The sequence below is a fragment of the Euprymna scolopes genome, chromosome 21 (assembly GCF_053919585.1).
Source record: "Euprymna scolopes isolate OS-2025 chromosome 21, ASM5391958v1, whole genome shotgun sequence".
NCBI classification, from domain to species: Eukaryota; Metazoa; Mollusca; class Cephalopoda; order Sepiida; family Sepiolidae; genus Euprymna; species Euprymna scolopes.
Window position 1 is genome coordinate 47,482,948 of NC_136502.1, and position 22,964 is coordinate 47,505,911.

Below are 22,964 nucleotides of genomic sequence, written 5' to 3' on the forward strand. Positions count from 1 at the left end.
TGGATCTGCTTATCAGAAATCAGCATATTTTTAATTGAACAATATAATAAGAATCATCTCTTGAACTAAAATTTCTTTTTTTTTTCTGCATGAAAATTATATGGAAAAAAAAATAAAATTCTACTTTCATTGTAAAATTTGGTTTGGGTGTTTTGCTTTATGGCATATCGACACTTTTCAGGTTATTTAATGCTGAATCCAGCAAATTTGAAAAATGTTTTTATGCTTCAAGTTTTTTATCTATTCAAATATTTATTCATAGTATTTAGTTTGATTTCTTCTTTTTTTTTTTTTTTTTTTTGTATAGGAAAATTGCTGTTTTCGAATTTGCAGTACATGATCTAGTTCTACAAAGGGAAAGGGTAAAAACACTAACATTAATGTATGGTGCATTTTAGGTCAGAAATCTTATAAAAAGTTAAGGCACTTCTGCAGTATGTGGGCAAGCGCCATGTTTTTTGGCGTGTTTCACTAAACTGTTGTCAGGTGGCGCTTTTCGGTCAAAGAAGGGGACAATAACTTTTTAGGAATTTGTTAAAAAAAAAAAAATAAATAAATAAATAAATTATTTTATAAAAATCTAATGTTGCTTTAATTCAAAAATTGTTTTATTAAAATTATATTTTCTCACGGAGACTTTTAAATAAATGTTTTTACAATTATATATTGATACATTTTTATACAATAAATCTTTTGGTTTTCAAATATTTTTGAGTTTGGAAAAAAATCTTGTTTGATATTTATTTGACTAATAAGAAATTGGAGTTATCGCCCCCTAACAATGGTACTTGCCCAAATACTGCAGAAATGCTGAAGTTAATGTAGTTTTAAGGACGCATTGTTTAGTCTGTATATAAGATATTGTATTGCTTTCCATAAATTACTTTTATATAAACACATGATACGGTCAAATAAAAAATATGCTGATTCAAAAAATTTTTGCTGATTAGTTAATGTTACATATTTGTCGTCTGGGTTGGACTAAATTTTTTTAAATAAATTGTAGTGAATGCTCCAGTAACTAAGTTTGATTTGTCAGCTTAAATACTATTTGAGTCTGACTTTGAAAATCTGACAAGATAATTGTATATGTTAGATATATGCTATCTAATTATGAGCAGAGCATTCTGATAATCGAAATCATGGTTTCCACGTGGCATGAAACAATACACTTCTATAAACCAATGTAGAATGTAAACAAAAAACACTACAACCCCACCCCAAAGAGGAGATAATGCCTGGACGGAATATATCATGATGAATGAAATATATTACACTACTCACCAAACAAAGAAATAAGGCCTGGGAGGATTCTTCCCGTCTTCAAAAAAGCCTAGGAGGATGGTATCACGATTAATGAACATAATCTACACTTTACCCTACCCCAATACCCCTTCAAAAATAAAAGAAGTAATACCTGGGATGAATTCCCTCAACACCTTTAAAAAAAAAAAAAAAAAAGAGAGAGGGTAATACTTAAGACAGTCTTATGACAACAAAACCAAAACTACACTGTTCACTTCCATAAAAAGAAATACAATAATAGAATAAATTTTATTTTTTTAATTCATTTAAAAATGCCTAGTAATAAAAACAATATTTTTATAGTTTTTTTTTTATCTTTTGGCTAAGATCAATATGTAGTTGATCCCCACCCCTTTCCAAACACCCATTCGACAAATTCCATCCCCCATTTTCTTTGTTTTCTCCCACTTACATCCGACTCCCAGAGACTTTAGATTTTGACTTGCTTGTTTTAGTTCTGAACAAACTCGAAAATAATGGTCAGTTTATTATTTAGAAATGGTTGGAAGAGTCTTACTAACTGAATCTTTTGTTTTATTTTTTTCACCACTCTGCATTATACTCCAACGAATTTCCGTATATATAATCATATTTACAAAAATTAAAAATTTTACACCAGTTTAGAGATATCTCAAGTAGGATGACCCGCTAGAGTAAATGTGGTATTTTGGTGACTGAAATGATTCTTAAGAGTAGGATAGTCATTTTTATCACTTTAGACAATAGATGAACAACACATCCCACACTTTTCTCTACACTTTTGATGGCCTTGTGACAAACTTGTTTAAAATGTAAATTTTTTCATATTCTAAGCAAATAAATATTATAAAGTATAGTATCTGTTCTTTGCATCCTAGCAACATCAGACATTTTACAACCGACAAAACTATTGTGTACATATAAGAAAATACAACAGCACATGTTATAAATGTATATTACAGAATATTAATTTATTAGAAACTGTTTAAAAAAAAAACAAAAAAAAAACACACAAATTAGGAATAACTAAGCATGTTTGTCAGTGTTTGCAGATTACCATATATATGGTATTAAAAAATCAGTGCAACGTTGGCTTTGTTGCTGTCAGACTAAAACGTGATTCTGTTCAGCCATAGGAGGTCAACTCTCCCAGGTCTTATCTTCTCTCTGAGAAGGGTTTGATTTATTGCTAATTGCCTGAGGCACACCTAACATGGAATGCTGATGGGCTGTTCAGACATTTTTTATAGATCAATGCAAGCTCATTCTAGTGCTTTGTAATAAAAAATGTATTAAATACAGTCATTTAAGAAAAAGTTGTTTCATTTTCAAACTGTAATATGACTTATAAGCAACCCTATATATATGTGTGTGTGTGTGTGTGTGTGTGTGTATACTCCTATAAATGTTTTTTGTGCATTGATAATCATTAAAAAAACCTTTTTTCTATGTATTTAAAAAGAAAATACAAGTTAGTTTTTTTTTCCAGTTTTCTTATGGGATGATCATCTTTAGTTAACTATTACGTGTAATGATATTCATGCAGGTATTCTACATGATTTATACTTGTATAATATTTACATACAAAGGTTATAATAAACACAAACCTCTTTCTATAGATATTTATGTATGTAATATATATTTGTTTCAAAATTTTCAGTTTTTGGTCTACAGAAATAAAACTTAATATATATATGGTATTAAAAAATATATATAGTATTTGACTCCATGTGAAACTTTATATTTGTGTTTTAGCTGGAGAAAATCAGTGCAAAAGTGTGAAAATTAAAAAAAAAAAAAAATGGAATTTGCCAGGTGAAGATCGCATTACGAATAATACATGCATAATAGCTATTGGTTCATGTTTTAATTTTTAACTTTGCAGCAAACGTCTTCATAGACCAGGCATTAACATCAAAGGAAAAAGTAAATCGTAAGCTAAACATTTTGGTTTTGATTCTTGGTGGTGGTGGTGGTGGTGGTGGTGGTGGTGGTGCACAAATAATTTTTTTTTTTAACTTTTTAAATCATTACTATATATTGGATCCAATATAATAAATAGGAAATCAGCATTAATCAAAATATTGTATTTAAGCATATTTTATAACTGGACAATGCTGGACGCCTACTAGTATATAACAAATAAATGACTAAAGTCTATATTTCAAATTTCATGATGTTGACCATCTTACAATTTATTCCTTTAAGTACATTGACATTCACAATTCTTGACAGCACCAGTCTTGTAGCACAAAATCATTCATTTAATTATTATATCAATCAATGAATCTATTCTGCCCTTAACTCTTCAGAAGAAATAGCACCCATCAATCCATTAAAAGAAAATAAATGCATTTGGGCATGATTACAAAATCTGAAAATTGGGAAAGAAGTTGCAATTACCTTTTAGTTTTTCTTTTATTACGCCATTTTTAATTTTGAAGTCAAATCACTAATATTTAAATTTCTGTATTAATAAATTGTATTCATTTTGATATACAGTAATGAAAAAATAATCTAATATTGTATTGATTTACTGTTTATAATTAACCTATGTATATTTACTGAGATAATATTAATACTTGTAATATGTTATATTTATTTTTTTATACAAAACTAATTGCATAATCTTTACATCATCAACATTCTGATCCACATCTGACATCAATTGAAATGAATGGCTCTCGTCTTCAGGAGGCCTCAAGTTTTGACAAACTTCTTGGCTTGACCATTACTCCTGATCTTAAATGGAACACGTACATCAAATCTGTTGCCAAGGCCGCTGGAAAAATGGTGGGATCTTTCTATCGATCCGGTAGATATCTCACTGCTGATGCTATTCTCTATCTATATAAGAGCCAGGTACGTCCAAGGATGGAATACTGTTGCCACATCTGGGCAGGAGCTGCTAGAAAGGACTTGGCCTGCCTTGATAGAGTTCAAAATAGACTTCGTAGCCTCGTAGGAGATGTCCTTTTCTCTTCCTTGCAACCTTTATCTCACAGAAGAGATGTTGCGAGTTTGTCTCTGATGTATTGTTATTTTCATGGAGAGTGTTCGAATGAGCTTCAATCTATGGTCCCCCCTCGCCAAACTTTCACAAGAAACACTCGTCTAGCTGTAAACACTATCAATAATTCCCCCCACTCTTTATCTGTGCCTGAACCTGAACGTGGATTCCATGAACAAAGCTTTTTTCTTAGAACTGCACGCCTGTGGAATTGTCTTCCGTTTTCTTGCTTTCCGGCTGACTACAATATGGTTGTCTTCAAGTCTAACGTAAATAAGTTCTTGATGAGCCGTTCCATATAAGTTATCAACTTTACCAAATTTTCATTACTAATGATTACTATAATGTCCAATTTCTACTGTACACTCTTTAACCCTTATCCTTGAGTGGCCTCTTGGCCTTGATAATGTGGTGATGCTTATGTAAAAAAAAAAATAAATAAAAATAATATATTGAATTTTATTTCTGGTAACATTTGTTGATTCAATCTAAATTTTATATCCATATAGAATTCTATTTTATCAATATTTTTATTTAATTAAATTCATTATTACATTAATTATAATTCTTTTGTTGTGATTTAATTATTTTTAATTAATCATTCTTATCATTAATATAAAATTTCCCTTTTTAATATTTTATCGTAATTTGTTTAAAATCAGTTAAAGGTCGATAACTTATTTTTTAATTTAAGTGAGTTATTTCCCTTTATACAAATTAAACGGTTTTTTTATCATATTGATAAATTATATATTTATCTAGTTTTATTGTTTTTCTTATTTTATATCATTTATTAATTCAATTTGTTTTTATTGATTTTATTGTTTATTTAAATGTTAATATTTAAAAACATTTCAATATAAATTAAATATACTTATGAGCATTTATTTATTAATATACCAAGTTAAATTATTATTTTTAAATCAACGATTAGCTGGTATGTCTATTAGTTTTTCTTCCATAATTATATTTCCTCTAATCTAATTTATTGAATTCAAATATATCCCAATTTTAATTATTTTTTTTATTGTAACCAAATATATGAAATTTAGATCCCATGCTTAATTTATTTTAAATTTATCTATAAGTTCGATAGTAATAATAAATTATTCTATATATATATATATATAGTCTTGGAAGTTTTTTAACCTTTAAAACTATATATAAAAAAATTATTCAATTTTTATATTTTTTATCATTTGTTGGAAAACTATTTAGTGAGTAAGTCATTTAATCATCTGCAATCAATGCATCAACTCACTCAAATTCATTTATTCACTCGAATAGTTAATTTAAGGGATATTCAGTTGTTTACCATGAAACACTGTTTCGGGAATTTATAAACAAAACAGTATATTAAATCATGGCTCCCCAGCAGTGTTGATCAAACACCACCTCCCTTAACCACAAAAAAAAAATGTTCCAGATATTAGATCTAGTTACCTACTCTTGATTAATTTGGCTAACCTATTCATATAAAAAAAATGTGAGATTCGTCTGTTTCCAAAGTCAAAATGGATATATTTTTTTTAATTTACTAGTGCTGTATTTATAAGATTAAGGATTAATTCATTTTACTACTTATATATATATATATATATATATATATATACACTTTTATTTGTTTTATATAAGCATTCATACGTTGCTACACATTCATGAGCCTGTTTTGGCAGCCAGTTACAAGTAACAAGAAACCTCTTCAGGTGATGCTGCTTATACAAAAGTAAAAGTTGTGTGTGTACACACACACACACACACACACACACACACACACACACACACCTGTATAGTGTTTTAAACATCAATGGCATTTGGGATTATGTTTTATAAGTGTAAAGAAGTCTCTGTATTGGTGTTTGCTTTTGTAATAGTACTTCATTACTTGTCCAATTTCCTTTGTGGTCCATTCCTTCCTCTGTGTAGTCTTTGGTCCATTCCTTCCTCTGTGTAGTCTTTGGTCCATTCCTTCCTCTGTGTAGTCTTTGGTCCATTCCTTCCTCTGTGTAGTCTTTGGTCCATTCCTTCCTCTGTGTAGTCTTTGGTCCATTCCTTCCTCTGTGTAGTCTTTGGTCCATTCCTTCCTCTGTGTAGTCTTTGGTCCATTCCTTCCTCTGTGTAGTCTTTGGTCCATTCCTTCCTCTGTGTAGTCTTTGGTCCATTCCTTCCTCTGTGAAGTCTTTGGTCCATTCCTTCCTCTGTGTAGTCTTTGGTCCATTCCTTCATCTGTGTAGTCTTTGGTCCATTCCTTCATCTGTGTAGTCTTTGGTCCATTCCTTCCTCTGTGTAGTCTTTGGTCCATTCCTTCCTCTGTGTAGTCTTTGGTCCATTCCTTCCTCTGTGTAGTCTTTGGTCCATTCCTTCCTCTGTGTAGTCTTTGGTCCATTCCTTCCTCTGTGTAGTCTTTGGTCCATTCCTTCCTCTGTGTAGTCTTTGGTCCATTCCTTCATCTGTGTAGTCCTTGGTCCATTCCTTCATCTGTGTAGTCCTTGGTTCATTCCTTCATCTGTGTAGTCCTTGGTTAATTCCTTCATCTGTGTAGTCTTTGGTTCATTCCTTCATCTGTGTAGTCCTTGGTTCATTCCTTCATCTGTGTAGTCCTTGGTTCATTCCTTCATCTGTGTAGTCCTTGGTTCATTCCTTCATCTGTGTAGTCCTTGGTTCATTCCTTCATCTGTGTAGTCCTTGGTTCATTCCTTCATCTGTGTAGTCTTTGGTCCATTCCTTCCTCTGTGTAGTCTTTGGTCCATTCCTTCCTCTGTGTAGTCTTTGGTCCATTCCTTCCTCTGTGTAGTCTTTGGTCCATTCCTTCCTCTGTGTAGTCTTTGGTCCATTCCTTCCTCTGTGTAGTCTTTGGTCCATTCCTTCCTCTGTGTAGTCTTTGGTCCATTCCTTCCTCTGTGTAGTCTTTGGTCCATTCCTTCCTCTGTGTAGTCTTTGGTCCATTCCTTCCTCTGTGTAGTCTTTGGTCCATTCCTTCCTCTGTGTAGTCTTTGGTCCATTCCTTCATCTGTGTAGTCTTTGGTCCATTCCTTCCTCTGTGTAGTCTTTGGTCCATTCCTTCCTCTGTGTAGTCTTTGGTCCATTCCTTCCTCTGTGTAGTCTTTGGTCCATTCCTTCCTCTGTGTAGTCTTTGGTTCATTCCTTCATCTGTGTAGTCTTTGGTCCATTCCTTCATCTGTGTAGTCTTTGGTCCATTCCTTCATCTGTGTAGTCTTTGGTCCATTCCTTCCTGTGTGTAGTCTTTGGTTCATTCCTTCCTCTGTTTAGTCTTTGGTTCATTCCTTCCTCTGTGTAGTCTTTGGTTCTTGCTGATCATATATGGTCGGTGGTTTTCTATTTCTAATGACTTGCCTTTCCACAAGTACAGAGTTAGACACAAGGTCAGTTTTTATGGGGAAGGATTCAGCTGTTCTTTTGTATTTAATTATTCAATTATTCAAACTACTGTTCTCATCTTAAACCTTATTCTCACAACGTTTCAGCCGATGTAATATCCAACCTTCTTCAAATGTATCTTGTTGAAATCTGGAATCTTTGTTAAACTTGGGAATCTGATCGGAATTTCTGATGGAACTCTTTATTTAATCTATGAGAGTAGTTCTCATTTTGTCAGCCATGACTGTGTAGAAATCTTAATTAATTTTCAATTTACTTACTACTTTATCCATTAAGCTACGAGTCCTTCATTAATACTTGTACCCATTCATGGCTGACAGAACGAGAGCATGCTAACTGGATCAAATAAAGGGTTCTGTTCAAAATTATACACATATTCCCGAGCTCAACAAGATATACCTGAAAACCTTGGGGATTATATCAACTCAAGTGTTGTGAGAATAAAACTCAAGATGAGAACAGTAGTCTGAATAATGCAAATCATTAATCCTCATCTCAAAAATTCATAGTATCCTTTGTCAGGGTTTTCTTGGTGTATATAGCAACACATACACACACACACACACACATATATATATCTATAAAAGTGAATGTGTCTGTGCATGTGTCTATGTACATTTCCCTAAGCAATAACTGTCAATTTCAAGTCTACAGACTCAAACTTTGACATACAGGGTACTGAGATTTGGGAAAATCTTTGTGAACGGTTTTTGGCCAGAAATTTGGCTGTTAAGGGGTCAAAGTTTAACAATTTGACCTTTGAGAACTCTACCAAACTCTTCCGACAATTTTGGGTCTAAACACTTGAAATTTTAGATATAGGTTCCTTGGACATTGATGTAACTTAATAACTTTATTTGAACCCAAAACAATAAATATTAAGGGGTCATAATGGGGGTCAAAGTTAAAAGAATTGACCGCTTTTTTTTTTTTGTTGCTCAACATACACTTCCAAACACCCGAGCAATGCTAGTATATATATATATATATATATATATATATATATATATATATATATATATAGGTAAAATTACCCTAGACCTTGTGTTGTCAAATACACCAAGAAATCCATGACAAAAGAATATATATATATATATATATATATATATATATATATATATAAAATATATTTTAGTCATCGACATACAGTCCTGTTTCATTGTATCACAACTCATCAGTGCCGCTAGACTAGCACCTATCCCAAGCCGAGGATCGAACCTAGAACCGTCGTGATGACAGTCGGCAGTTCTACCCCTTGACCATGGAAGCGGTGCCCGCAACTAATCTGTCCGAATGTCTATTCAAATAAACATCCGTCCGTCACTCGTAAAGTGCTCAAACGTTTGTTTGTAAACAAACCGCGAGCTTCGCATTTTTCAGCCAAATTAAGTAGCGAGTGAGATTATTTACGATAGTGCTCTACCCAAAGAGGGGGGCTATATAAAATATATTTTAGTCATCGACATACAGTCCTGTTTCGTTGTATCACAACTCATCAGTGCCGCTAGACTAGCACCTATCCCAAGCCGAGGATCGAACCTAGAACCGTCGTGATGACAGTCGGCAGTTCTACCCCTTGACCATGGAAGCGGTGCCCGCAACAAGGTCTAGGGTAATTTTACTTTATATATATATATATATATATATATAGGTAAAATTACCCCAGACCTTGTGTTGTCAAATACACCAAGAAATCCATGACAAAAGAATATATATATATATATATATATATATATATATATAGAGAGAGAGAGAGAGAGAGAGAGAGATAGATAGATAGAGAGAGAAATAATATAAAATGTCTTTTTATCCAGCACAAAAATAAATGAGGGAGCATTGGGGGGGGGGGCTTGTATATTGGGGCAAGTATATTTTTTACATCCAAATTAATGGTAACATCTGAAATGAACCAGTTTAGCATCACACCAACCTGACTTCACTCAAATCTGATGTCTTCCAAGTGTAATCAAAACAATAGTAAACCTATTTTCAAATGGAATTTGTCTCAGGAAACCATTTTTCCATTAAAACAATCAAAAGCATTTTTTTCAATTTTTTAATTTCTTTAAGAAAAACATATGTACTGCCCCAATTTTCAAAGAAAAATGTTTCAGGGTAATAAAATTACCATTTTAAAAAATGAAAGTAAAACTGCAGTATAGTTAACAATCAAAAAGTCGTAAATAAAAAAACACATAATTTATAGCAATTACAGTAGAATTAAATACGTTTAACATATGGAAATTAAGTTGTTTTTTTCATTTCAGAATTTTATTTTCTATGATTATGTGCAAATCAAAACGCAACAATTACCTCAATAAATTAAATGATTAATTCGGATTTTACAAATGTTTTTGTTAGTCAAGAAGAAGAGTATGTGCCAGTTAGACTAAGATTAGTGATAAAATAAATATTTCTTTTTTACTATATTTCCAGCATGAATTTAACCAAAGTAAGGCCTCACAATATGTTATTTTGGTTTCAGTGTGAAAATAAACCACATGAAGACCAGAAAAACAAATGTTGAAATAAAAAATCAAACAGCTTCAGTATACATTATACAGGTCAATAAATAATTAAATTCTACTGAATTTGGGGTAAGTAATTTGGGTTCTTGTGGAGAATTCCTCCTATATTAAAAACAAAACTAAACAAAAATCTGTGACGAAATGAAAATATAATATTAAAAAAGATCACATAAATTGATCACGTAATTTTATTTTAATAAAGAAAATCATTTTTAAGCAATTAATGGGAATTTGTAGGCATTACAACATAAATTTCGCAAATTTTTAATTGCTGAGTTATCTCCCTTGTTTTTGGAAACTTTTTTTTATTTAAATGGTAGTTGAGACAGTCACTCCTCCAATACTCACAAAATTTGATTTTCTTTACAAAAATAAAACTACATGATTAATTTACATGACTTTTGGAATATGATAATTTTGCTTTATCATATGTATGTACCTTTATTTTTTACTTCATAGTAATGGAGAATTCTGGGAAAGAACCGTTATTTGTTGTTTATGATTTCTCAACTGCAATGTCACCAAAATGTAATTTAAAAAAAAAAAAGAAATAAAGTTTTATAAATACTCTTTTGTGTATTACCTCTACAAATACATTTCACGAATATATATGGCATAATCACATCGACACATCGGTTCTCGTAAGATCACCGAAGTTAAGCAATGTTGAGCCTGGTCAGTACCAGATGGGTGACCATTTGGAAATTCCAGGTGCTGTATGTAGGGGAACCTCAACACGTCCCTGCAAGAGTTGAAAACAAAATTTAATGGGGATATACATACAACTGGGGCACACTTGTGAATTTCATACTCCCATGAAACTTCCTCCTTTGGAAAAATATGGTTAAACCCGTTTTAGAGTCAGTGTCGCAGTTTCATTTTTTTCATTTCAAATAAATTTCACAAGTAGAAAATAAAATTGATAACTGGATTTTAATTTTTTTTTTTTTAAGAGAATAAATATCATTCCGAGACCAAGTAAATTTTAAAATATAGATTTCATTTACACTTGTAAAAGATGTGGCATTTGAGTGATGTTAAACATAATACCATGAACATGGTATCATGCTAAACATGTACCTTTCAAGTGCTAGAATAATTAGAGTTCCTAAAATATACATGGTCTGTTAAATGCCGAGTTTCCTAATGGAAGACAATAGGATTTGTCATGGATGGAATGTTGCTTGCTCAAAGAATTTTCAAAATAACCTGGAAAAAAAAAGAAGAAAAAAAAAATAGAAAAAAAGAACATTTTTTTTTTCTTTAAACAAATCTATTTATATGAAATCAATTATGTGCATATGTCTATGTATTTGTACGCATATAATTTACTGCTAAACTAATTAACCGATCATTATGAATTTTGGAATACAGCTGCTAAATGTCAGGGGTGGTAATATGGACTATATTTAGTTTAATTTAATTTCATAAAAAAATGAGTGGAAGCTCTTTGTGAAAATTAAGTCAACTTAATTGTGAACAAAGCTTCTTTTCTAGAATTCTTTCTCATCTGTGTAACACGATGTCAGTAGGTTGCTTCTCAACTGACTACAACATGGTCGTTTTCAAGTCTAATGTTAACAAATATAATTAAATAATCAGATTCTGTCTCTTTTAATCTGATCAGTTTTAATCTTCTCAGTATGGTATTCATAATCCAACTGACTATCCTATTAACCCTTATCCTTGAGTGGCTCCTGTGCCTTGATTAATGATGACCCATTAGTATAAAAACATCCAAAACAGAACAAAATAACAAAAAGAATAAAAGAGTCTAATGTAAAATTTTAACAATATCAAACATCAATTAATAAATATCCTTTATATTTAAATTTCTTTGAAGTGATTGAAAGAGTTTTAGGAGATATCATATGGACAAAACAACTCATTTAAAAATTAAAAAATGTTTTTTCTTTGCATTGAATTTCAATTTCTTCTTAAGACCCTTTTAGTTTAAGCCTTCAATTTTAGACATTTTTAGAATAAAAATCATGTAATGGATTTCGATTAAAATTGGAAGAAGGATTCTAGACATTATACCTTGATTTTAATCTACGTTTAAAGACATACAACTACTTGATCAATTCATGTGATTTTTGTAATATGATATTTTGCCTTCATCGCATGTACGTACATCATACAGGTTTTTCTTTTTTTTACTTTTTAGTATAGAGACATTTTGGAAAAGAATACTTATTTGTTATTGTTCACAAATTCTCGACTGCAATTTCACCAAAATGTAATTTTTTTTTAAACTAATTATTTGGGTATCTGAATCAGAAAATTATGCCTATTTTCCGATAGCGAAAACAATATTTAAAAAATTTTTCCTTTTGTTTATTTTTGTTTGAAAATTAATTTTCTATTGCATATAACAATAATAACATGATAATATAAATATAATGATAAAATAATATATTATATATATTAGTGATAGGACGATTCCATTATTTTTCCCTGATTCCGTACTAAATTCCTGATTCCGATTCTTTATAAATCTCTAAATATTTAACTATAAAATTGGTATTTTGTTCTGATTACTGTAAAAACATCTAAATGAACACATTTTCTCAAACATAAAAACACACTTGTGAGGGTGAAGATCTACAGATATTAGTTTGACTGGTCATCTAAAAATCAATAAATAATTATTTTATTATTACTACTAGCAATTACAATTTTTCTTAAACAATAATCAAATTAGAAAAGATAATTAGAAGAATCGTTTTGGCATCAGGAAATAGGCACAAATTTTTCTGATTCCGATACCGCAGAAAGTTATGATTTTTTCTATTCTCGATTCCGATTAATCAGCCCAATACTAATATATATATATAAATATATATATATTAAATTTATTTATACAAACATTAATGGCTACATATGTGCATACGTGTTTCTGTAATTACCCGCGTTGGGGGATTATGTCTTCAGGCCAAGAATTACTGTCGAAAGTGATATTTCAACCAAATACATTTTCCTATTTCGTTTGTCCAGTTAGAATGTAACCTGGGTGGAAACCATAAAACGGTGAGAAGACAAGTGAGATCTTTGAAGATAGTAAACATCTTTTTCATTTCCTCTTCCCCCTATCCAACCTATCTTTTGGTTTTTATGGCATAAGGTACTTGAGAATTTAGTTTTTTTGTCTTGGAGTCTGTAAATTAAGAACATTAGCTATGGTCACTAAGTACTGACCGGTGCCTTTCAATCTACATCCATCCACACACATCTCACTTGTCCTCTCACTGTTTTATGGCTTCCACCCAGGTTACATTCTAATTTGACAAACGAAATAGGAAAATGTATTTGGTTGAAATATCACTTTCGACAGTAATTCTTGGCCTGAAGACGTAATCCCCCAACGCGGGTGATTACAGAAACATGTATGCACATATGTAGCCATTAATGTTTGTATAAATAAATTTAATATACCTGCTCTGTTCACTCATTGAGCACTATTTTGGTAGACACATGTTGTTTCATTGGATGTACTTCTAGGAAACTAAACTCTACTGGCTATATATATATATATATATATATATATATATATATATATAGCCAGTAGAGTTTATATATATATATATATATATATATATATATATATATATATATATTATATATAGCCAGTAGAGTTTAGTTTCCTAGAAGTACATCCAATGAAACAACACGTGTCTACCAAATAGTGCTCAATGAGTAAACTGCGCAGGTATATGAAATTTATTTATACAAACATTGATGGCTACATATGTGCATACATACGTAATCCCCCAACGCGGGTGATTACAGAAACATGTATGCACATATGTAGCCATCAATGTTTGTATAAATAAATTTCATATATATATATATATATATATATATATATATATATATATATATATATATATAATAAAATAGACTAAAATCTATAGAGTAACCCCCACAAGTGTATTTTTTTTTATGTTTGCATGTATTACATGATAATCTGAAATGAAAAAAAAAAAGCGACAACTTTATAGCTAAATATTTAGAGGTTATAAAAGATTCAAAATTAGGAATTTAGAACAGAATCAGTAATTGTATCGGAATCAGAAAAAATATTGGAACTATCCCATCACTAAATAGTAGTCTTAATAATATAAAATATCAATACGCATTTAAAAAAAATTCTGAAAATATAAAAAGTTACCATAACTTACCGTTCCTATTGATATTAACTCCCATGAGCTTTGAAACCTGGCAATTCCATTTGACACGATTGGATTAAATTAATATTCATATTTTGTCTTTCCCGAAAATACTCATAGCGTCGATATTCCATTCCAAGTTGAATTGATGTGTAAAGGCAGACAATAAGAATCAGAAGAGTGGAATAACTTGCTGCAAAAGAAAAAAAATATATTATTATTTAAAAAATAAATAAATGAAATTCATCAACATATGATCAGCAAAAGACAAAGATAGCACGCAAAAAGAAAGACAATTAGTAAATCACAAAAGTAACCCTCACACAAGATAACATAACTTTGAGATTATATTCTATCACAAACATTAGGTTGTTGCATAAGTTCCTGTTGTTTCATAAAAAACATGTTTTGATATTTTGCAAAGTGTTATATATCATTAGAAAGCACATGTTCTGTTCTATAAGAAAATGATCATCGTTTTTTGTTCAGAAAATTTATTTTTCATTTTTCAGAACTGTCAAATGGATTGTCAAGTAGATAAAAAAAAAAAATCACATTTTTGACACCTACTCTTTTTCGCCTTTAATCAAGGTCAAAAAGCAAGTGAAGTGACCAAAGATATTTGTGCCGTATATGGAGAAAATGTTATAGCTGAGAGAACTGTTAAAGATTGGTTCACCAGATTCAAACATGGTAATTTTGACCTCAATAACACTCCTCATTCCGGAAGACCAACTCAGGGTTCTTTTGAAGGAATGAAATTATTTATATATATATATATATATATATATATATACACACAATGTTTCATGGTAAACAACTGAAGATCCCTAAAATTAACATTAGGACTATTGTAAATTCAAGCGAGCAAGTTGGTGCATTGATTGCAGGTGATTAAATGACTTACTGACTAAATAGTTTTCCAACGAATGATAAAAAATATAAAAATTAAGTAATTTTTTTTTTATATAGTTTTAAAGGCTAAAAACTTCCAATATATATATATATATATATATATATATATATATATATATACTAGCAATCGGTGCCCGGCGTTGCCCAGGTGTTTTGAAGTGTATGCTGAGGAAAAAAAAAAACGGTCAATTTTTTTAAACTTTGACCCCTATTTTGACCTCTTAACATTTATTGTTTAGGGATCAAGTAAAGTTAATAAGTTAGATCCATGTCCAAGGAATCTATATATAAAATATCACGTGTTCAGACCTTAAATTGTAGGAGGAGTTTGGTAGAGTTCTCAAAGGTCTAATTGTTGAATATTGACCACTTAATCGCCAAATTTCTGCCGAAAACCTATCACATCGATTTTCCCAAATCTCAGTACCCTGTATATCAAATTTCGAATCTGTAGGCTTAAAATTGACAGAGTTTTAGCGTAGGGAAATGCACACAGACGCACAGACACACACAGACACTATCACTTATACATATATATAAACAAACATCATATATATAAGGATAATAGTACGCCATATATATAACAAAAGACCATTATTTACTGAAGTGAAAGGAAAACCCGGGGGAACTTTACCCAAAAATAAATCTATATTTTTTTGTGTGTATTGATAGTCTGGTACTTATACAGTTTAGTGACGACATTAAAAAATGGAAATATTGAAAAAAAAATTTTTATTGTACGTAACTGTTATAGACTGAATTTCTCCGAAAAAAAATTTCACTTCATTTGATCAAGTAGTTTTTTTTTTACAGCGAAAAACAATGATTTATCACGGCTACGTCAACGTGGCCATTTTGGAAATGTTATTGCAGGCCCAGGAATTCCCCAAGGGCAGGTAACTGCCGTACATAGCAGAATACCTCCATTTTAGGCCAATCCAGCCCTTTTTTCCCCCACCAGAATGAGATTTTTTTTTTTTGCGAAGACAGATGCCATTTTTTGGGGTGTTTTTTTTTTTTAATTTGTAACAGAAGTAAATAAACGAAGTTTCGAAGTTATCCATGCGTGTCCAACTGAGCATGTTTCGAAAATAATCTTGTACAAAAATTCTTCAATTCTTTGCATTCTTCAATTTCTTTGCATATTCAATAGTATTCTTATTTAAAAAAAAAAAAACGCAAAAAAATTGCAGATTAAAAAAAAAAAAAAGAAAAAAAACGTAAAAAAATTGCAGATGTGTTGTGCGCATCTCAATATGGCGAGAAAAAAAAAGGCTAGATTGTGAAATTTGGCCTAAAATGGAGGTATTCTGCTAGGTACATTTCCAAAATGGCCACGTTGACGTCGTCGTGATAAATAATTGTTTTTCGCTGTAAGAACAAAACTACTTGATCAAATGAAGTGAAATTTTTTTTCGGAGAACTTCAGTCTATAACAGTTACGTACAATAAAATTTTTTTTCAATATTTCCATTTTTTAATGTCGTCACTAAACTGTATAAGTATCGATAGTCTTATCAACACCCCTTTTTCTATTTATTTAAAAAGAAAATACAACTTTATACAAATTCCCTATTAGTTTTTTTTTCGGTTCTCTTATACGATGATCATCTTTATTAAACTATTATGTGTAATTATATTCATACAGATATTCTATATGATTTATATTTGCGTAATATTTGCGTAGAAATGAAGAAAATCAAATTTACTGTGTATTTATCGTGTTGCCATAACGTGACGTAGCCAAGGACGGTAGTGGACGTGAGTGTGTGTGTGTGTGTGCGTGTTTTCGTGCTGTATTGTTTGTAGTAGTAGTAGTACTAATAATCTGTCCAGCGTTTGCTTTCCTGTTGTGTGAATGGCGGACGTTGAGTCGGAGGTTGGATTGTGATGTCTGTAAGTTTCGTATTTTTGTAATTTGTAAATGGCAAGTTAGAAAAAAATTAAACCCTTCCAAGATGGACAATAAATAAGACCAAAATATTTTATGGTAACGTTAAGAGCGTAAGAACTATAGTTTTTTAGGAGATGTGATTATTGGATTAACCAATCAGAAATCGTCTGTGGCACACACATCTGTTTTTATAGATATATATATATATATATATATACTAGACTACCCGTGACCAGTTGGGTCAGTATGTTATATTAGCTATGAAATTAATGTAATGTGACACTTGTGACGTAAAGAAAATAGTTTTTCGTGACATAACAGAAACATTTCTATGAAATGAAAAAAGAATGTAGATAGATTTCTATGAGTCGTTCTGTTTATAATTGTTTATTTTGGAAAAAAAAAAAAAACTTAGATCCATTGAATTATAAGTAGTTTGCCATACTTATAGGTAAATGTGCACTGAACAGATACCATAATACTTAAAGTTAAATTCAAATTTTGATATATCTTTTGTAAATGAAATTGTTAATTGAAAATACAGAATAGTTAAAAACACTCTCCCCATGTTAAGAATAGCATTTTAAATAGAAAATAAAAATAAAATGTAACCTTTTTTTCATTTATTTTAAACAAGCATTCATGACCCATTTGGTCAAATATTTAATTTATATGTGATAATAAGTCCAATAAAACTAATTAAGACTATGCGGAAATGAACGATGTAAAAATGGCAGAAAGTATTAACAATTGTTTATTTTGATAATTTAAACGCAAAAAAAAAAACAAAAAAAACAATTGAGACGCTGAAAATGTACACAGTAAAGCAATACGTTTTATTGTCGAGTTGATGATTTACGCGGTTATGGTTTATGTTTGTGTACGCATGCGCAACCGGAACTCGTAAACCGGATGTTGGGTTAGAATACCTGTTACAAGGTCATTTAAGTTTTATAATTATATAGATATCTACATATATATATTAGTAATTCCCAACCACTGTCCTGCAGCACAGTAATGTGCCACAGAATCATAACTGATGTTCTGCAAAGAGATAATTGCTAGAAGCCATTTAATTTCATTTTGTTTAATAAATACATTTAATTTATTAGTCTGTTTGTAGATTTATCAGTCATCAACCTTTACAATATTGAATTATATGAAGGGCAAAAATGAAAAATGAGCAAGCCTTTTCTGTGATCGTGGTCTCAAATTGAAGTATGCACAAATGCCATTCGGCGCCTTTTAGATTTCTGTTATGGAAGAGTATCTAACTCTAAATTAAAAAAAAAGCCATCAAAATCTTACTGCAATTCTTAATTTCGTACCTATGTGAAGTAGGATTTTCTTAACAAAACATTAAAAAAAAAAAAAAAAATGGAAGACTTTAAAATATTGAAGAAGAGTTAAGAGTGTGTGTTTCTCTCACATTCACTCACATATTGCAGCAGTAGTTAATAAACACCAGGCACAACTGTCCGACTGACATTCACCATTATTATTCTATACCAGATATTGAGTACAGGATTTGTTGATTTATGTGAAAAAAAATTCTCATATAATCTTTGTTTTTTTTTATTATTTTATTGCAAAAAGGCTTTATGAGTAGAAAATACTTTTTTGTGTGCGATAGGTATGCTGCAAAAATTTAAAAAACTCAAGAGTGTGATGCAATGTAAAAAGAGCTTGGGAATCACTGGTATATATGTTGTATATGAGTATATATTAGGTTGGTGCAAAAATAATGTTTTTTGACGTTCAAGTATACATATAAAAACAACATTTTTGCACCAACCTAATTTGTTGTATAAAAGTACATGTTGTATACAAGTATACATGTTGTATACGAGTACATATGTTGTATACGAGTACATATGTTGTATACGAGTACATATGTTGTACACTAGTATATATGTTGTACACTAGTATATATGTTGTACACTAGTATATATGTTGTACACTAGTATATATGTTGTATACTAGTATATATGTTGTATACGAGTATATAGGTTGTGTACGAGTATATAGGTTGTGTACGGCATAATCGCGTTGACACACCGGTTCTCATTAGATCACCGAAGTTAAGCAACGTTGAGCCTGGTTAATATCAGATGGGTGACCATTTGGGAATTCTAGGCATTGTATGTGTTCTCCGTTTATCTTGGCATTTGTTTCCAGTTGTCCCATACTTTACTTGCCACTGCTATTTAACAATGTTGTCTCAGAAGAGGTGTCGTTGGAGATTGCGCACCTCCTGCCACAAAAATTTCATATGCAGGCAATCCTTCCTGGGTATCCATAGTCTGTCCAAGACTGAAGGAGCCTGCTATTTTTTCTTTTTTTTTTTTTTTAGTATATATGTTGTATACGAGTATATATGTTGTCTATAAAGTTAGATATGTGTATATGTAGACATATTTGTATGTTCAGGATTCACTCCTAAACTAATTAAATGATCATTATGAATTCTGGAACATAGCTGCTAAGTGCAAAGGATCATCATGTGACCTATATTTAATTTAGTTTTATGCTAGATGCAAGTGATCATAATGTGGACTATATTTAGTTTAATTTAGTTTTATGGAAAGAGGCCAAAGATTCTGAAGTTCAACAAGAGGCACCTGAAAAAGGTCAGAGGTGACATCAGCAGAAATGCTGCGAGAATGATATGCAAGATTGCAAGATGAGAACAGTAGCTCGAAAAATCCAAATGCAACAAACGGTCAATTTGATAATTGTACCTTCGATGATGAGGCGGTTGAGAAAAATGGTGCCAACCTCTTTCCCATTCATGAAATAGAAGATGGCAATACAAGAGGCCAGCAGAGTTGGAAGCGCTGAAAGTGCATGGAACCGACGTACATTTTGAGGAGACATTTTCTTTGTCTGCAGAAAAAGATAATGATAAGAATAAAAATACATTTACAAGTGAACAAAAAATTATAAAACTAATAATTATGAAACACAAATTGAAAATGTTTGACTAATTTAAGTTGGGACGATTAATCAGAATCGAAATCAGAAGAATTGGAACTTTTTGGGGTATCGGAATTGGTATTGGAGAAATTTGTACCCATTTTCCAATGCCAAAAACGATTCCTTTAATTATTTTTTTTTTAAATAGATTTTGTTTGAAACAAAATTTCCCACTGTTGGTAGTACTAATAAAATAATAAATATTTATTGATTTGGTACAGCAAAGCTAGAGTGTAGAGGTCACCCCCCCCCCCATATGTTTATACATTTGAGAAAATATCTGCACATTTAACATGTGTTTTTATGATAATCGAGAAAAAAAATAATTTTATAGTTAAATATTTAAAGATTTATAAAGAATCAAAATTGGGAATTTAGTGCAGAATCAGTAATTGTGTCAGAATCGGGGAAAAATATTGGAATCATCCCATCAATAATTTTAAGTTTTATTAATTTGTATAAAAAAAATATATTGTTTATTTAAATCTGTAAAAATTACAGTTTAAGGACTAGCCTGAGCACCCCTAATATGATGAACGACTATCACAGTTTGATTTTAAATGTATGTGAAATGTTAAGGAATGGAGAAATCCTTACCCAAATATCAGTCAAAACAGGGAAGAAGAGAGTCTTGCCTGCTAATGACTCGATGCTTACAACCACAAAGTTTAGGGCTGTCCAGATAAACAAGTGTTCGGTCATTCCATGCCAGAAGAATATGTAAACAAAGCTGACTGCAGAGGCATAGAGCTGTAGAAAACTGCCATTTCTGGAACCGCCAGCAGGTACATAAATATACCTAAAAAGAAAGAAACATTTACCATATGTTAAGAAACATATGGTAATCAGAGCACAGCTTGAGAGCGGCAGTGTCTTTGGAGTAACAATAACACATTCGGTCAGAAAACTAAGTTTAATATTTCTGGACACTTTGAAAAAAAAAAAAAATTATTGAGTATATCACTTTAAGTTTATATAACAATCTAATTCAAGAAGATATCCAATATTGACATACAAATATTAATTGTTTTCTGTGAACAAAACAAATCTGCAAAATTTTTTATTTTGTAAAAAAAAAAAAAAAAAATGAATAAAATTTTGAACTTTGGAATAATACAAAATTATACATATATATTATTTTGTTCAATTTAATTAAACAAAATTCCGATTAGTTGTGACAATAAATCTATTGCTTCAGTCTAAATAGACTTCATCAGGTGACAAAAACAACCTCTAATCTTCATCGAGGATTAAGTTTTAATAAAAATAAAAACCAAATATGAAAAAAGAAAGAAAAAACAAAAAAGAAGAAACAGAAAGAAAGCGATTGGTAAGGCCTTTTTTTTTTTTTTTTTTTTTAAATTTATAATTTGGATATGTGCATTAGTTTTAAGAGAGGGGGTGGTATTTTAATCGAACATAGGGGTCCAAATTCAAAATATAGAAGTTATAAATTATGATAATCTACAAGCTATGGTTGAATAGCGATACAGAAAAATGTATACCAACATCTTTGTGCCTCAAGTGGAAGGCATTAATTTTACAGACATGTGGTTTCAGTAGGACAAAGACATGCCACACAGCACAATCAACTTACTGAGAGAAACATTTGATGAATGTTTCACAAAATGGACCTGTTAACTGGTCATCTCATTCATACTATTTAACCTCATTAGATTATTTTCTTCGAAGATATGTAAAGTCCCATATCTATGCTGATAAACTAGACACAATAAACCACTTGGAAGGCAACATTCAATGCGTTATTGCTGAACTACAACCTAATTTAATGTATAGAGTTGTGAAAATTGAACATCTAAATCACGCCATATATATGTAAGCTGGTGGGCACATATCTGAAATTTTATGTAAATTATAAATGCCAAACATTAATCTTTGGAATAAACCACATATTTGTATAGTAAAAAATAGTAAAAGTATTTTTCTGTGATTTATTTTTATTTAAAGTTCAACGTCTCTATAAAAAAAACAAAAAACAACAACAAAACACCCTCTATATATATATATATATATATTTTTTTTTTTTTTTCATTTTTCTTAAACTTTTTTCTTCTAGGGGGTGGGACATCCAACCAGATGTCTGATATTTACCCCTATTTTAGTGAGTCCAACCAAGAGATCTTTTCAGTATTCTAGCCGTCCCTTTCAGTGCAATCGTTTGTATTTCACTTGCACTTGGTTCACCGGGTATGCTTGCTATGTACTTTTTAAAGTTCTTTTTAATAAGCCCAGTTGCTCCTATGATGACTGGTATAATTGAAACGTCTTTTAATTTCCAATTTCGTTTCATATCATACATAAGTCCTTGATACTTTGTTATCTTTTCCCTCTCAGCTCTGTTAAGCCCTGTATCATTGGGTACACTGACCTTTATCATGGTCGCTTTTTTGTTTGCTCTGTCCCAAAATCACTATATCTGGTTTAAGAGCTGCGTTTTCTATATATATATATATATATATATATATATATATATATATATGCTACATGGAAAGTGCTGTCCCCTTCCCATGTAAATAAGAAGAATACGAGATAAGTGCAAATGATATTAAGATAAGCCTAGAATCGAACCCTGTAGGCAAGTGCTAAAGATAAAAAAAACAACAAAAGAAAAAAACATGTTTTTTTTTTGTTTTTTTTTATGAAACCTTGGTTCTTGCTCCCTTAATTGAAAAAAATTAGGGCTTGAGTTACATTTTTCGAGGAGTTATAAGCTTGGAAAAAAGGGGTGGAATTATTCACTATTTTTCACAAAATTTCTGACACACCTA

General features: G+C 30.8%; 1 protein-coding gene and 1 pseudogene across 7 annotated transcripts in view; one reads left to right on the forward strand and one right to left on the reverse strand.

Moving 5' to 3' along the window:
• Positions 1-10,395: 10,395 nt before the first annotated feature.
• Positions 10,396-22,964, reverse strand: part of LOC145242232 (protein-cysteine N-palmitoyltransferase HHAT-like) — a 132,291-nt gene continuing 119,722 nt past the window's right edge. For 6 of the 7 annotated variants that reach the window (XM_080105232.1, XM_080105234.1, XM_080105233.1 and 3 more), the window contains 4 exons: positions 20,773-20,974; positions 19,941-20,085; positions 14,403-14,583; positions 11,089-11,430 (listed from right to left, as the gene is read on the reverse strand). In XM_080105232.1, coding sequence (XP_079961358.1) covers positions 14,417-14,583; positions 19,941-20,085; positions 20,773-20,974 — 514 coding nt within the window. In that variant the 3' untranslated portion in view covers positions 11,089-11,430; positions 14,403-14,416. Of the gene's footprint in view, positions 11,431-14,402; positions 14,584-19,940; positions 20,086-20,772; positions 20,975-22,964 lie in introns of all 7 variants that reach the window. The other variant, XM_080105230.1, reaches the window with a different exon arrangement.
• LOC145243341 (5S ribosomal RNA) lies at positions 10,828-10,944 on the forward strand (annotated as a pseudogene).